At 38.0% G+C, this 18,355-nt stretch overlaps 1 protein-coding gene across 4 annotated transcripts in view; it reads right to left on the reverse strand.

Annotated features, from left to right (window-relative positions):
• Positions 1 to 18,114, reverse strand: part of Ranbp17 (RAN binding protein 17) — a 348,452-nt gene extending 330,338 nt beyond the window's left edge. For 2 of the 4 annotated variants that reach the window (XM_004836388.4, XM_013078434.3), the window contains exons 1-3: positions 17,960 to 18,114; positions 8,881 to 9,027; positions 5,269 to 5,359 (exon numbers count right to left, since the gene is read on the reverse strand). In XM_004836388.4, coding sequence (XP_004836445.2) covers positions 5,269 to 5,359; positions 8,881 to 9,027; positions 17,960 to 17,977 — 256 coding nt within the window. In that variant the 5' untranslated portion in view covers positions 17,978 to 18,114. Of the gene's footprint in view, positions 1 to 5,268; positions 5,360 to 8,880; positions 9,028 to 10,147; positions 14,977 to 17,273; positions 17,912 to 17,959 lie in introns of those variants that run through there. The other 2 variants (XM_021239677.2, XM_087194854.1) reach the window with 2 other exon arrangements.
• Positions 18,115 to 18,355: the final 241 nt, after the last annotated feature.

Raw genomic sequence — 18,355 nt, forward strand, 5'->3', positions numbered from 1 at the left:
ACCCTGTAATCCCGTGGCTGATTGGTAACTGCAGTTCACTGGTGCTGCCCAGTATCACAAAAGAATATTATATCACATATCACCATCCCAGAAAAATATCAAAACTCAAAGTATGGTTTCCACTGAATGCTTATTGCTTATGCCTCATAGTAACATAAAAAAAATCATTAAGTCAAGTCAATATAAGGCAGGAAACATTTGTACTCCTACTTCTAAAAAAAAGTTTCCATTTAAAAAAATGTAAGTCAAGGGCCAGGGATTTAGCTCAGCGGCACTGCACCTGCCTCTCAAGAGGAAGGTCTTGAGTTTGATCCCCGGTACCCCCCCCCCCACTACGCAAAAAAAGTAAGTCAAATAGATTGTCTGAATGCCTGCATCTATTAAAGAAACTAGCAATAATTTTAATAGTTTTCCAAAACAGAACGCAACAGGCCCAGATAGGTTCACTATTGAGCTCTATCGAACATTTAAGTGAGAAATTATACTAATTCTCTATAATGTTTTCCAATAGATAGAAGAAGACATTCTTCCAATTTTATGAAGCCAACATTACCTTAATACTCAAAGACACTACAAGACAACTACAGAACAATTAGCTTTCATGAACAAAGATGTAAAAATCATCAACACTACATTAGCAAACTGAGCCCAACAATGTATAAAATGAAGTAAACAGGGCTGGGGATTTAGCTCAGTGGTTCCGCCGTCTGCTGTGCAAGCACAAGGACCCAAGTTCAATCCCTGGTACCAAAAAAAAAAAAAAAATTAAAAAAAAAAATGAAGTAAACACTATGACAAAATGGGATTTATCCCAGGTATACAAACTTGGTTCAACATTCAAAAATCAATTAACATCACATCAACAGGCTAAAGAATAAAAATCACATAATGGTATCAATAAATGAGGGAAAAGCATTTAATGAAAATGAAACATCCATTCATGATAAAAACTCTCAGCCAACTAAGAAGAGAAAGAAACTTACTCGACTTTATGAACATCTGGAAAAAAAAAAAGAAAAACAACCCTAACATCCTATTTAATGGTGAGAAACTTGAAGGTGTCCTAAGATCAGGAATAAAGCAAGATGTTCCCTCTCATTACTGCTTTTCAACATATACTGCAAGCCCTACAAGAAATAAAAGGTATGTAAGTGTGATAGTTAACTGATTGTGTCAACTTGAGTAAGAAACACCCAACTAAATTGGATCAGCATAGTTCTGGGTGTGGAAGACACATCCTAGAGAGGACTGTCACCAGAATGGTATAAAAGGGAAATGAAGAAGGAAGGTTGCTTCTGTTTCTTCAGAGAAGCTCCAGTCTTTGCCTTCAGCTTGAATGTCATCTCCTGGCTTCTGGAACAGACCCTTCAGTCTTCCAGCACAGACCATTCAGTCTGTCACCACAGAACTTCCAACTAGATCCTTCAGATGTCCAATGTGCACACAGACCTTTTACACTGTTCTACACCTGACTCTGTGGGCGGCCACTGTAAGCCAATCTTGTAAATTCTTATGTATTTGTATATCTTGCATTAAATCTGCTTCTTTAGTAAGCACTGACTGATCAATTTTAGTACCAGAGAAGTGGGGTCGCTGTCTGACTGCACCTGGTTATGTGGTGCAGGGGCCAATCAAAGAGAGAAGCCCTAGAAGCTACTACCACCAGTGGTTCCGAAGGGGTGGAGCCACTCAAACTCTTTGGAGTTCTCAAATTGCCACAGACTGCTGGGGATGCTGGACATGGAACTAAGGGATTTAATGTTTGTCCTGCTGGATTTTGGTCTTGCTTTGTTCCCATTTCTTTCTGTGATAGCCAACCTGACTCCATTTGTGTAAAGTCAAGTGATTCCGGGTCGTCACCTCCCTCTTCCCACCTTGGGAGTCCCCTCAGTTAATACATGACAGACCACCACATCCTGTTTGATAGAGCCATCTGCAACTATGTTATTTTTGTGACTTTCCCATTTGCTAGAGTAGTCTGCAACTATTTAACTTTATAACCTTGTAAACAGAACACTCCACACTTGTGTGATATTTTGTTTCAACTAAACTATGTGAAACTTCCCCTGACCCCCCACTAACTTACCAAAGTTCTGCTTCTGTAAAATTTCGCTTGCACTCCCCCTCTCCTCGAGCCCTCCCCAACTAAATGAGATGCTTAAAAGAACCCCACAAGGTGCTTTTCGATGAGAGCTTTTGAGCATGAGCCACTCTTTAATGCCAGCTGACAATACAAGGACTCAAATTTGGCTCACAATGGTGGTGATTCTCTGTAGTAGCACATGATTTAGTATAACATTTCTATCCCTCACTTTGTACCTTTTTGAAGGTTTAATTTCAAAAAATTTTCAAAAATTTTTAATTTTTGTTTAATTTTCTTTTCATTTCTACAGGGGCTCACAGCTAAGAGTTTGCCTTAAATTTATCTCAGAAGAGACTTTAGACTTGGACTTTCAAGAAATGCTGAAATGGTTAGGACTTTGGCAACCCTCATAGATGGACTAAATGCCTTTTGCATAAAGAGATGTGCCTGAGTCCTTAGGGGGCCAAGGGCAGAATGTCATAGCATATACCTAGACGTGCCCCCAAAGCCTCATGCGGTCATAGGTGAGGGTTTTCAGAGGTGGCTGGATATGGGGTGTGTGATGCTGGGATTAAGGATGGCTCACCCTGGGTGTCAGTACAACCTGCAGGTAGCCTGGATGGAACATAAAGGACAGAAAGAGGGCTGCTGCTGTCACTTGTTGCTCCTTGCTAATTCCTTGCTTGCTGTCTTGTGCCTGCCATGGCATGAACTGTGATGCTCCTGTGCCATGCTGCCCTGCTGTGGAACCAGCTAACTATGGAATGAAACCTCTACGAACTGTAAGCTAAAATAAACCTTTCTTCCTTTAACTTTGGGTGTTTGGGGTATTTTGTCTCAACAATAAGAAAAGTAACTAAGATTTAGAGAGGAAGGAATAAAACTATCTTTCCTCATATATGACATGCTTATCCACATAGAAAATTCAAAAGAATCAACAATAACAAAAATTCTGAACTAATAAGGGATTACAGAGCATGGTTACAGGATATAACATTGCTATACCAGAGTTAATTGAATTCTTATACCAATAATAACCAAGTGTAACTTGAAATAAAAAACAGTATCATTGATATAGCAGCTGAAAAATGAAATAGGTATAAATTTACTAAAATATGAATAAGACCTATGTTTGAAAATGGCAAAACTACAATAAAAGAAATAAAAGAAGGCCTAATTAAATGGCAAAATCCAGAATATGGGCAACAAATGTTGGAAGAATACAGAGCAACAGAAACATATTCATTGGCTGGCAGGAATACAAAATAGTGGGGCCAATTTGGAATACAGTTGGACAGTTTCTTAAAAACGTAAAATATCTTTTATGATCCATCAATCATGTTTCTTAGTATTTATGCAAGGAAATTGGAAACTTATGTCCCAACAAAAAAACTGCATATAGATGTTTATAGGAGCTTTACGCACAACTGTCAAAACATGGGAGCAACCAAATGTCTTTTTTAAATGGATAAATTGTGGTACATCCACACAATGAAATATTATTATTCAGAACTAAAAAACAATGAGGGTATCAAACATAAAAAGACATGGAAGAAACTTAAATGCACATTAGTAAAAGAAAGAAGCCAATCTGTAAAGGCTACATACTATAGGATTCCAACTATGCCATTCTGGAAAAGCAAAACTATAGAAACTATAAAGATTAGAGGTTGGGGGAAGAAAGCAGAAGAGGCAGACCAGCAGGAATTTTTAAGGCAGTAAAATTATTCTGTATAATATTATACTGGTAGGGCTGGGGATTTAGCTCAGTGGTTCCGCCGCCTGCCTCATGAGCCCAAGGTCCCGAGTCTGATCCCTGGTACCAAAAAAAAAAGATATACACATTTCCAATAAAATTAATTCTTAAAAAATATTATATTAGCAGATGTGTCATTATACACTGTCAAAATCCATAGAATAAACAACACAAGTGAACCTTAATGTAAGTTCCAGACTATGAATAACAATTATGTGCCAATATAGGTTATTCAGTTGTGATAAATACACTACTCTGGAGGAGGATGGTGATAGTGCAGAAGTCTATGCATGAGTTAGGAAGTATACAGGAAGTTTGTACTTTCTGTTCAGTGTTGCTGTGAACCCAAAGTGCTCTAAAAAATTAGGTCCATTTAAAATGTGTATAAAAGTCAAATAAACAATATCACAAGTTACACAACTTACGTTTTTACTATTTGAACACTTACTTTAAAAACTGAATTTCTCTCTTTCACTTTCTTAAAACAAATAAATTGATATGTGTATGAATCAAATCCTTCTCTAGGTTTTCTGAAGTATCTAAGACACAAGGTACTTTGGGAACTAGCAGTCAAATATATGAGGCAAATGACATAATAGTGTATGATTTTAATCATTCAAATTTGAGCTTAAAGATCCATAATATATATTGAAATTTTTCTGATATACAAGTATAAATTATATTATCTTGAGGCTGAAGAACAAAAGTGAGTCAACAATTTGAATTATGAACACAAAAAAGAAAAACAAATTCTGTACCTCAAAGCACTGTTTATATACAAATTATCTTCCTAACAAGTGGGAGTCTGCTTTTGATTTTACTTGTATCCCAATTGATTCTGATGTAGCATCCTGAGAAATGCTGTAAAGTTGACATTGTCCTGTCACTCAGTTGCATATCAACTTAAGATAATGTCAAGAGCATGAACTTCAGGCAGACTGAGTATGTCTGAAAGACAGTTCCACGATTTCCCACCTGTTTGATCTTGGGCAGTTTACAGTGCCTATCAAATCCAATTTCCTCATTCGCAAAATAAGGATAATAAATAAATTTATTTTGAAGATAAAATGAGTGCAAACCTTAGCAAATATTAAACACATTAAAGTGCACATTATTATTAAATTAACAAATACTTTTTGGATTATACATTGCTCTTTATATCACATTTATTTCACTGTATGATTAAATGAGACACAACTACTTATCATTAAAAAATGACACAATCGTAGGGCCAGGGATTTAGCTCAGTGGTTCCACTGCCTGCCTCACAAGTGGAAGGAACTGAGTTTGATCCCCGGTATCCCCCCCACCCAAAAAAAAAAAATGACACAATCAAATAATTTGCAAGCTTGGTAATAGTTTAGTATATGTAAAAGGAGAAGACTATTTTTAAAGCACAATTTATTAAAAAACATAATAAACCACTTACTGATATCTATCTTCTGTTCAATAGGTAAAGGACTGATTCGGCTGATAAGTTTTGAAAGACATGTTGCCGCAAGGAGCTGAGCATAGGAGGTCTAGAAAGAATAATTAAATTTATTATCACAAATAAAATCAGATTAATCAAAATATGTTAGTAACCTTTTTCTAAGCAAACATGAGAATTTTTCTGGTTTTCTAAACTGGTAGATTTATAAAGAGCACAACATATTTCAGTTATCTATATACAGATGTATACACACACACACACACACACAATCATCAGTTGAGGGAGGTGGAGATAGCCATCTCAACAACAGAAAGTAATGAACAAAAAATGAGTACGAGCAGGTTCAGATAAAATATTATCATGGTTTACACAATTCTGTACAACCTGGCCTCTCACTATCTCTTCAAATTCATCTAGTCCCTTTCTTTACTGAGCATGATAACCTTTCAGTTCCTTTAAATGCCATTCCCACCCTGACTTCTGTAATACTCAGACTTGTGTCTGATTGTGCTCTCTGGCCGTCAATGTGCTGAATCACATACTCAAACTTTCTAAATGCATATTCATCCTTTAAAATTCAGTTGGTATTCATTCCACTCCTAGGAATTTGTTACCAAGATAGTCCTTTTTTTTGGTTTTTCCCCTCTCTACACCAGAGGTTGGTAAACTATGGTCCATGGACTAAATCCTGCCTGTTTTTGCACTGCCTGTGAGCTAAGAATGGCTTTTTTTTTTTTTTAGTTTTAAACAGTTGGGGAAAATTAAATATATTTCTGACATGTAAAAAAATACATAAAATCCAAATTTTAGCACCTACAAAGTTTATTAAAACATAGGTACACCTATTTATTTACATGCTATCTACAGTTGCTGTCAAGCTATGACGGCAGAACAGAATAGTTAAAAGACAGACCAAATGTGGAACTCCCTGCTTCCCACTGCTGTTTGGTACACCATAAACAGTAGTGCTATAGTAGCAACTCCCTAGTGCCTACAATATCATGTGTATCACCCTGACATGACATGTACTTTTCATTTCTACCAATGTATAGCCATCATATCAAAACAAAGTAAGATAAAAGTGGACTTCAAATGTCTAACTTTTAAAGCACAGTACTGAATAAGATGGCAAAGCAATGTGCTTTTTTTTTGCAAGTATACTATCACTGTCCTAAAAGAATACTTATTATCAAACTAAGTACTCATCACAATATTCTCCACTCACAGAAAGACAATAAAAAGGTAGAAAATTTGAAACAGACTGTCATCACAGCAGAATTTCTTTACAAAAATAAAATGAGGTTGCAACCAAAGTTAAGTTTACAAGTAGCTCATTTGTTAGCTAAGCAAGGAAAACCACTTAGTCTATTGTAGCACCTAAAGTTATATGTGCAGAGAAAATAAACTTTCCCCGATACCAAAAAAAAGAAAAGAAAATCAAAGAAGTGATGACAATGGAGCAACATCAAAAGTCAGTTTAAAAACAGACAAAGATCTGGAAAGAGTATTTTTAGCTTTTAATGAGTGGACACATGGTACTAATATTGCTCATACTGTTAATGTTACCAATATTTACTATCATTTTATTGTACAGGTCAATGCTGAATATGAGGCAACTAAGGAATTACCCTCTGTGAATAGGCTGTGTGGAATTACAAGCAGAATATTTTAAACAAATTGAGGAAAAATTAATTCAATATAACTTGAAGTAGAATCTGCTAGGCACTGGTGGTAAAAAATATAAGGAGCAGGAATGGGGATGTAGCTCAATGACAGAGCACTTGCCTAGCATGCACAACACACTGGGCTCAATCACCAGAACTACAGCATATATACATATATTTTTACATATGTATATATGTAGATACACCGAAAAGGGCTTAGGTGGAGAAATTTACACAGCTTGTTAGAAATTAGTATTGTTCATTAATGGATATTATGTAGCAAATATGTTAACCTATCATGAATTAATAAATCAAGGGTGTTATTAATGAATTTTATTCTTTTTTTTTTTACCTTATCTTCAGTTCTGTGAGTTTCTGTGAGATACAGAAGCTGATTATCCTGCCCTGTTCTACCTTTCATACAGTGGCTTAATACCTTCTCAGAGCTAAAACTAAGTCTCTTAGCTCAGGGCTGAAAATAAAATTTTTCTGGATAAAAAGAACAAGCCTCTATTGTTCCAATACTAAATGGCTTTGGAAATTGCTGTTAGCTGTAAACTTGACAATCCTTCTTAATGAATTCAATCTGTAATTACAAAATTACCTAAAACACAAAGTGCTTAGTACTACTTATATACAAAATGACTATAATTGACTAATGTTACAGTAAAGTCATTCCAATACCAACATTGTTTGAATCATAAGTAATGTCAAGCTGCTTTAAACATTTCTTATACTGTCAAAGTTAAAACAAGTGGTGAGATCTCTACTCTCCAATGTATTTTCTGACTTCCAACTATAGTTCCAGCAGCACTGTTTAGACCTTGATGCAAGTATAAAGGAAATTTCTATATTTCAAAATCCATTTAGCTGCGCAATTGAGGCGATTCCACCTAATCTTCAATTGGAAGTCATTAATCTGTAATGTAACGACATGCTGAAAGGCAAGTATCTAGAGAAGATTTAATAGAATTCTATAAATGCCTTCTAAGTGATGAATATGCTTAATTAAAATCATATGCTCATAGATTAATATTAGTATTTGGCAGTACGTATCTACATAAGACATTTGAAAGATGAAATATGTATAATTTCATTACAGATCAGCATTAAAATGAAAACTTGCAACCCATGTTGATAGGAAACACAAACTTTGAACTCCAATTAATTCCCCAAATCCTCAGAATTGTTCTATTCTTTTCATTAACAGACCTGTATTACAAAAAACTATACTTAATCGTTATATTTTGAATTTCCAATAGAACTTTGTGGACATTTGTTTTTCTCTCTAGTTATAAACATACTTACAAAACAGCCTCCATTTTGCCTCTTGGCCCACAAAACCTGAAATATTTACTAAATGGCCCTTTACAGAAAAACTTTGCCAACTCTGCTCTAAATCATACAGTCTTACTGTAGTACTTACCATACCATCTCATATCTCTTTACTTACACATCTATGCCCCTGCAACTAAACAATGAACAACATTCATTCATACACATAAACCAAGTCAGCAGTATAGTGCCTGGTTTTATATTTAAGTACAGTATATGTTAAATGACAGCTTAATGAATAGTTACAACTATCTAGAAGACAGACAATAGGTAGTCAGCATTCTTCTGAATAATCTTTTTATGTTTTTTGTTTATAATCTATCTCTACCACCTAGTTTTCTAAAAAGCTGTTTCTAAAATAGAATTTTTGCCCACTAATATGAAGTAAAAAGAGGCAAAGAAGAATCAAGAAACTCTTTCAATTAATTCCCACTTCTACCTCCTGGGTCTTCCCTAAATATGCTTATTTGGACTTCCAATTCTTTCCCTGATTGATCTCTATGACACTGAAATAATACAGTTTTTTTTAAAAAGTGGCAAAATGCATTAGTATCACTGCTAATACACAGGAGTTCATTAACACTGATCTTTCATGTTATCAAATACTTACTGTTCCTTGTTCTAATAAAAGTTGACACTTGCTGAGACATTCTGGGCTGTCAATAAGTTCCAAGAGTGCTTTCTCAGCCTCTATTCTTTGTGAAAGATCAGTCCCTACGTAGAGATGAGTACATAACAATTCCAATTCGGCCAAACTCTTGAGAAGAAAAAAGTTAACATTTTACTTGAATGAAAAAAGATGTATATATATTTTAACCACAGAAAATAAGAGATGAAAATATCATGTCTGCATACATTCATTCAATACATATTTACTGAGTCACAACTATTTACTTGGGGATACCATGGCAAACAAAACAGACACATCTCTTACTTCCCAAATTACTTACTTATAAACCACTAGTTATATAATGGAAATGTGAGTACAGAAAGAGGAAATGTGCCTAATCCAAGGAGTTAGAAAGGGTATACCTGAAGAAGTATCATTTATGCTAAAACCTAAAAGGGTGACCCAAATGAAAAAAAGACTAGAAGGTAGTCCAGGCAAAGAAATATCATTTGCTAGGGCCTTGCAATAAAATGGAATTTAGCCATATTAAGGCATTAAAAGGTCATGTTGCTGGTAAACAGATAGCAAGGAGGAGATACCAGATGAGGTTAGAAATGGGTGGGGGAAATAATAATACATGCTTTGAAGATAACTCAATTTATATTCTTTTTATATTGTAAAAATTTCAATTGTTCCATCTACAAAAAATATTGATAATTATAAATATATACTGATGTGGAGCTTCTAAACTAATGGTGCATAGTGCTGTAGGTGAACTATGTCATGATTTTTGACCTCATGGTCTTTGTAGCAATGTAATAACTAATTAGTACATAGGCTTCTATATAATCATAACTAATTAGCAGAAAGACTAATTCATTCTGTTTACAAATATAATGTCATCTGAAGATATACAGCACATAGGAAAAATCTGAAAGAATTAAAAAATGAGATGAGTATTCCTCTCAGCTTAAAAGAATTTTTGGTAAAGCCATTTTACTAGAACAAATTACTTCATTTTGGGCTAGAATTAGAGAATTATCCCTTAGAGGACAAAAATACTGGTGCAGACTTCAATATGTGATAGGCAAATCCTATCCTAAAGAAATGCCAATTTTGGTACTTTTTTGGCCTGAATTTTTATGTGGCAGCCTTATAGCTACACTGGTCCACACATTCCCTCAATGCATAAACTGTACCATCTTATAATAGAAATACACAAGTATCACTGAAATGAGCTCTCCTATAGCTCTCAATATGCTTTTACTTCTCTCTCCTCTTTAGCTGCTCCATAGTTATTTTCCACTTTCTTATTCAGCTCAGAGCCCAGCATTCCAGACTTGGGTATTTTCTGCTAGCATGAAAATCAAAGTCTAAAAGTAAAGTTTCAAATAGATTAATCACAATATAGGACCTCAACATTTTAAACATTCCTTCTACCCAGACTGTCACAATAAGCCCAAATTACCACTACATATTGTTTACAATATTAAAATGCAGAGAAAATATATACATAGTTCATGAATTCTCATATTTTTCCAGGGTGAGAAATACAAAAAAGGGTTATCCTTTCCCTCTTCACAAACTTCAGAAGTCTTTATCTACTAAATTTTAAGGACAAAATTTTAGAACTCATGCTACCCAGAATAATGTAATATAGCCTTAAGATTTTTTAAAGTAGACCAGAAATACTCACAAGACCTGTTTAACAAAACAAAAGGCAGCAAAAAGAAAAGAATAATAGTAGTGTCTGCCTCACAAGACTGTCTGGAGAATTAAATGAGTTAATGTCATGTAACTTCTGGTATATAGTACACATTATAAAGGTTAACTGTTTATTATTGCTACCTTATAACAACACTGTAAAGGGCTGAATTATATCTCTCTAAAAGGTCCAAGTACTAACTCTCAGTACCTACAAATGTGACCTTTCTTGGAACTAAGGTACCGTATTTACAAATTCTTAATTAAATTAAGGCTCTCAAGATGATTCCATTTACAGTGGGCCCTGAAGCCAATTACTGGTATCCTTATAAGAAAAAAAGAGAAGGAAATTTGAGATGCATAGAGACACAGGAGATAAGACCATACAAAGATGAAGGCAGGGAGCTGGGGATTTAGCCCAGTGGCACAGGGCCTGGCCTGCCTCCAAAGCTCAAGGTCCTGAGTTCAATCCCAGATAACAAAAAAAAAAAGGAGGCAGGGGTTGGAGTGATGCATAAAGTAAGGACTGTCAAGGATTGTTAAAAGTCATCAGAGGCAGGGCTAGGGATTTAGCTCAGTGGTTCCACCGAAAGCACAAGGACCCAAGTTCAATCCCCAGTACCAAAAAAAAAAGTCTTCAGAAGGTAGGGAAAATGAATAAAATGGTTTTCCTTCAGAGCCTCCAGAAGGAACCAATCCTGTCTTCACTCTGATTTCAACCTTCTGGCCTTAGAACAACACAGAATAAATCTGTCGTTTTATGCTATGCAGTGTGGTAGTCTGTTGCAAGAGCCTTATAAAACTGATAAAACTAATAAAGAAAGAGGGAGAGAGGAAGAGAGGAAGAAAGGGAAAGGGAAAGAAATCAAGTAAACTGGGCGTGGTGGCACACACCTATAATCCCAGCTATTCAGAAGGTGGAGGCAAAAGGATCACAAATTCAAGGCCAGCCTGGGCAATTTAGTGAGATTCTGTCTCAAAATATAAAAAATGTTCTAAAAGGGCTGGAGACATAAGTCAGTGGTAGAGTACTCCAGGTTCTGGGAGAGTTTGGAAACTTTTCTTTTTGGGGTACTGGCGATTGAACTCGGGACCTTGTGCTTGGGAGGCAGGCAGGAGAACCACTGTGGAAACTTTTTTAAATACTGATTTAATGAACCTCAAGATAGAACAAGACTAAAATATATTTAAATAGTATCTAAGTCAACAATATTAGCAAACACACCTTTTTCCCAAAGGTATTTCAAATTTATTAACAAATGAAAAGTGGTACAAGATTAAAGGGAAAAGTTTGAACTTCCTTTTACAAAAGATATAAAGAAAAAAATGTTTTATTTCACTATAATGGTAACAAACACATGCCCAGTACATTAAACCTTTTTAGAGAAAAGGATACATACATAAAAACCCTTACCCTGGTGGTAAGGTATTATCCAGGCAAGGCTAACAAATCAAGCAATCTTCTGATTAGCATGATTTTCCAGAGAATCTATCTACAAGGAGATTTTTTTTTTTCACAACTGACTGATAAATTTGCATCTTAGACTGATGTCTAAACATATGGTTAACATGAGATGTCTCAATTTGTTGACAAATCAGGATTGGGTTATTAAAGTTTCTATAAGACTTACTATCAACATAAGAAGCCCATACTAAGCAGAACAAGGAGAACTAGAGATCACATACCTCCCATAAAGTAACTATCAAATATAAACAGACAACACCCAACTTCCATAATCTAGTACACAATGATATAATCCTGATTGCAGTCTAAATAAAGATTATCTTCCTAATTATTTTGGACATACTTTTGGCCTTGTACTTGACATACAACTAACTGGCCCACACATATATTTATTAGAAGGAGAATGGTGAGTAAAAGGCAAAGAAAAAGAGTATAGTGTGTGGTTCTTTAGTAACAAAAAGCAGGTCAGTGGTTTCCTGGCTGGAGGTAGGGGATACAGCAGAAGAGTAGGGAACAGGGAGGAAGCCACAAGGAATGACAAAGGAGCACAAGAACACAAGGAAACTTTTGGGGGGTGGTAGATACTTTCAATTTCTTGATTTTGGTGAGTTTCACAGATGTATACATAATGCCAAACTCATTCCCTTGCAGTTTAAATACATCCATTTCCCTATGTCAATTATACACCAATTAAGTTTTTATATATTCAATAAAAGAAAATAAAGATTTCTGTCCCAGGAAATATATACATATTATATATACACTCTAATAATAAAAACAAACCAATCAGAAAAATCCCATTTCAACTGAACTTAAATGTTTTTTCAATTACCCCTATCTTTCCTGCCTTCAGAAATTAGGCTTAACTGCTATTAATAGAAAGTGCTTTCATTTTGTGGTTACTCGTTTCCAACAAACAAGTTTTCTTCCTCTTCCTACTACCTTTTTCTGAGTATCCCTGAAGCCTTATTATTGAGCCTCTTGGAACTTTTCCTTCTGTGACAAACTGGGTAACATTTAAGTGCTTTTCACTTTACAAAAGTATTTCTATCTTTTCTCAAACCAATCATGAAAAACAGACTCCTTCAAAGTATATATTGTTGGTATGATCATTTTACAGATGAAAATTCTGAAGCTGACAGTTCAAATGTACATAAGTTGCTCAACATCAAATGTAAACGGTCAATTCTGCACCAAATACAAGTCTACAGACTACAAACACATGCTCCAAACAGTCCTTACAATCTGCCATCTTGCCACCCTTTATCTCAGCCATGATTTACTTACAGATGATATCCTAATCCTACTGTAACTTTGTTCACCATCTTCAGTGTCTACAAATGTTCTCCTTCTGGAAATCCAGAAAGATGTTAAAAATGACTCCCAAATATGAGAAACTGAATTGAATGTGTTTCCCACAGATTTCTATTTCAAGTGCCCCCTCATTTTCAGTGGTTTCAAAGGATCTAGATTTACAATCTTGATGTTATCTTTTGCTTTTCCCTCTCCTTAGTCCTTCCTGTAAGTAAAAAATCTGGTCTTGCCAAAATAGAGGTCTGGTCTTGCCCTCGGCTTCTAGGAGATAATCTATGTCATACTGGATAGAAGTGTTGTTTAGGAGGCTGGCCATAACTGATTGTTATGGCTTGTGTCTAAGACGTCCCTTCAAAACCACATGTGCTCATAGGGAGGCTTTTTGGAGGTGGCTGGATCTACGGTATGTGAATATGGATTACAGGTGTGTGACAAGTGAATTAGTCCACTGACTGGGTTGGCATGCTTCACAGTTGAATAGATTTACTGAAGACAGACGACCATCCTGGGTGTGAATGGCACCAATCAACAGGCTTGCTTGTAGCCTGAATAGAATAAAGAGGGAAAGGAAGGCTAGCAGCTGCTGCTGCTTGCTACCTCCTGCCTGCTCTACTTTGCCATGGACTCTTTCTCCTCTGCCATGCCCCTCTGCCGTGCAACCCTGCCTTGGGGCCAGCCAACTACAGACTGAAACCCCTACAAACCGTGAGCTAAAATAAACCTTCCTCCTTTAACTTATGGGGTCAGGTATTTTGTTCCAGAAATAAGAAAGTAACTGAGACACTGATAGGCATAAATTGGGGACTAGCCATATCAGAAAGATCAACTATATGTTTTAGGGTGGTGACTTTGAGTCACAAGGTATCGGTAGAACTAGAAATCAAGATCAACCGCACAGGCAATCAATCACTCTTAGCAAAGTAATGAAGTTACAATAAACACTCTGAGTGCTGAAACTCAGGTGAGTATCCCTAGTTTTCAATACCCATGGGGCACACTGACATCCATTGATGTGGAGAGAATAACATGTCCTGAGGCCAACAACCGCTTTGTTTTGGAGCCTTCCCTAACTGCCCTGTTTCCTTTTACCAATTTTAATCTATATGCTTTCCCTATAATGAACTAAAATTGTGAGTATTGATAGCTTTCAGTGAATTCAGCAATCCTGCTGATAAACTGTCAAAACTGAGGGTGGTTTTGGGAAATCCCTGAACTTTCAGTTGGTATAAGGACAGTCCTATGACCTGTATTCTTAAATTGTAGTCTAACTTTAGGTACATACTAAATTTGTCATTAAATTCTAGCAATTCTTTCTCTATATAGACTCAGAATCAACACCTCCACATGCTATTAATAGACAATGAAGCAATCAAACAATATTTTCTAACTGTGGCCTGCAATATCCTGGATTTCTTCAGGGGGTTCTTTAGTAATGAGAATAGAGGGCAGTGGGACCTTAAAAGCATCATGGTTAGATTTTTAAAAACAATACTCCAATGGAGTGGACACAAGCATTAGAATCTATCATTCACTTATTCGGTGACCTTGGGAAAATTATTTAACCTTTCTAAGCTTCACTGCTGAAACTGAAGACAGAAATGACCTACCTTCTAAAAAAAATTGTGAGGACTGAAAAGAGAAAAAGACAGGAAAGAAAGATTAATTCAGTGCCTGCTATACATCAGATCCCCAATACATTATAAATAATTATTGTTAGGTTAGTGATAATTATAAAAGACAGTATCGATCTTCTACAGTTTCTTTCATTCAAATCTATGTTGCCAAAACAATTTTTCCCACAGCTTTTTCATCATGTTACCACTATGTTCAAAAATTATAGTTTTCAATCACATCTAGGTCAAAGCAGGTAGCCTGACTGGGAATTTAAAAGTATGGCCAGTCTCTGGTTTTAGAACCATCCTGAGAGCAGAAATATTCAACCAAGTCCATTAAATTTTGTCTAATATTATCTCTTGATTATCATCAAAATCCTTCAGTTCTCTTTAAGTGTGTATAGTTTGCTTGATCCCAGTTCTTTTTCATTACTCTCTTCCTCTACATGGACTGCCTCCCCAAAGATAATCCAGATCCATTATCTCTTTTGGAACAGAATGCCCTAATCAAAATTTTCTAGCTAGAATGCATTGTGCACAGAATGTGTCCAACCTCTTGCCCTCTAGGCAGCCAGAGCAAGGGTTAAGACAGGAACATCCACACTGATAACCTTTGGCTGCAAGCATTTTATGTCATGAGTCACAAAACCACCATGATATTAAAAAGATAATAGGGCAATGCTCTAACCTCACCCTAGAGAAGTCTGCTTTATGAGTGGTCTTCATGACATAACTTTTAACTAGCTATCCTAGATATAGGTAGTGAAAAGAATACAGAATTTATAAGTTACTAAACCTACTCTGGCTGTGTAACCTTGAACAACTGCAGTTGTTGTAAGATTCAATGTCTCCTGGAGTAAAAAATAACAAATGCAAACTTTTTAAGGAATAAAATACATATACACACCCTCAGTGGTACAGCTTAACTCTACAAAGAGCATATGAAAACTCAAAATACTAGGTATAAGTTAACACTATTAATTAATGCTCCTAGAATTAAATGGCTAACAACATGGTACAATATGCTGAAAGAAATTCAAGGCTGGCTGTGATGGCACATGCCATCTCAGCTACTCAGGAGGCTGAGGCCAAAAGGCTGTGAGTTCAAGAGCAGCCTGGGCAACTTAGTGAGACCCTGACTGAAAATAAAAATTTAGAAAGGGTTCAGGGTATAGTTCAACAGTAGAGTGCTTGCCTAACATGCACAAGGCCCTGGGTTCAATCCCCAGTGCCAGGATAAGGAAAAAAAAAAAAAAAACTAGGAAGTTTCAATTATTTGCTGGTCACCACAATTGATCTTTTATTTGTTCAACTCCACTTTTAAAGTATTCATAGTATTGCAATGTAAAGTACATCTTGGAAAACCGAGATGGATGGTTTTCGCATTAGCATGTAATTTTTCCAAAACTGTATCTAAGTTTGAAGCACTCTCTGTGGACTTGCTGATACATTATGTATCATCCTTCCAAATCTAAAAAGTTCCAAAGTTTCCCCATACTTGTTATCCTCAAGATTGATACCTACACTACAAACATCTGATTACCTATTTACAATCCATAAATCCTCCCAGTGAGATTCTTCCTGTGAAAATTTCCCAGAGGGTATATTTACTAAAGCAATAATAAATGTTATTTTTGACCTGGGGACCTTTAGAAATGGTAGAAGTCAAAAGGTAATGTGTGGGCCTCACCATCTCCTGGTCTATAACATCCTGATTCTGTCAATTATGTGACAGAAAAGCGGTTGCTTGGAAAGAAAAAATCATTTGGAAGAATCAATAAATAAGAAAGTAATAAGTTAGTGTGACCACAGGGGATCCAAAGTCTACAAAGGGAATGTGATACTCAGATACACTGTCACCGTATTTTGAAATTGCCTACCTCTCCAAGGTAAGCAATCCACAGCCTCCCCTGGTCTCTTTCCTTTCTTATGAACTGCATACTCCAATCAGATAGAATTTTTTGCAGTATACAGTCTTCTTTCGCAAGTCTTTGCCTTGCCTCACACTGTCCTGCCTCTACAGTCTTCCATTTCCCTTTACCTGGCCAATATCTACGACTCTTCCCAGGCCCACTAGACTGCAAGTTTCCTCAGAGAAGAAATCATGGAGCTCTCCCCAGCACAGTAAGTACTAAATAACCAATTAAAGAGTAGAGAAACGGAAACGAGAAGCAATCTGCGTGGAAAAGCATAGCGGCTCTCTGCTCCACTCCTTCCTCACGCAACTCACATACTTGACTGGCCCCCTTTCTGTGCTTCCCTGACAACCATAACATTTTTCACGTGTAATTAATTACCTTTGAGCTATGGGGGCAGGGATAGTAAGATGATGTCACCCTTTAGTCTCAGAACTTTGCACAGTATTTCAGACAGTGGTGAAGCTCAGCAGATGTTTGTGGAGTGAATAACTGAAGGAAGGTGGTCAGAGCTGCCTGGGGACACAAGAGCCGTCCTCCGGCTGCTCGCGCCCCATCCTTCGAGCCCTGCGCTCCCGCGCTCGCCCAGCCCCGGATTCCTCCTCCGCAACTCCCTACAGGTAGAGCTCCAGCCGCCTCCGGCCAATTGAAGTCCCTCCGCTGCCACCGCTCCCTCCGGAACCCCAGACCGCCTCGCGAGCTCCGTGTCAACAGTCCGGAGCGGAAAGGCGGGAAGGCTGCTCCTCTGCTCGGCGGCCGCCGGTCTCGGGCTCCCAACTGCCTGGCCGCCGCGCCGGGAAGGGCGGGCCCCGCACGGCCGGTCGCCGGCTCAGCCCCGCGCCAAAGGCGCCCGCTCCTCCTTCCACAGGCTCCAGCCGCTCCTTCCTCGGGCTCAGCCCCGGCCAGGGGTGTGCAGCCTGGACCCGCGCCCTGGAGCTCGGTGTCGGGGCGCGGGCACGCGGCCCTGCGGCCTCCGCTGCCTTCCTCTGCCCTCGGTCTCCAGACCCTAGCGCTCCGCCGGAACCCAGGGCGGCAGAGCGAGGGCCCGCGACGCACCGCGCACTGACCTGGAAGTGCTGCGCCATCTTTCCGGGAGGCGACGCCGGCCCGCCGGCCAAAGCGCCCTGGGGGACGCCCGGGAGGCAGGGGCCACGGGGTCCCCACGCCGCCGACTCGCTACCTCCTCAGCGCCGCCGCCACTCAGCGTCCGCGTTCTGAGCGCTGTTCTGGGAGGAGCCAGGGGCGGGGATGGAGGGGCGGGGCGAAGGAGGCGGCGCGCGCGGGACCGCGAGGCCGCGGGTCTTCAAGGGCCCAAGCATCAACTGTCCTGGTGCTGAGTTTCAACCGCTGCCACCTAGTTATGTCCTGACCTCCGACCTCAGTCCTTCGCCCCAACTACCCCAATCCAACTGTCAGCGGTGGCCCCCAACTTTTACTTAAATCTACCTCAGGCTCTCTTCACT

Source organism: Heterocephalus glaber, unplaced genomic scaffold (assembly GCF_053883595.1).
Source record: "Heterocephalus glaber isolate CG9 unplaced genomic scaffold, H.glaber_assembly_v1.0 deba00001606, whole genome shotgun sequence".
In the NCBI taxonomy this organism is placed as follows: Eukaryota; Metazoa; Chordata; class Mammalia; order Rodentia; family Bathyergidae; genus Heterocephalus; species Heterocephalus glaber.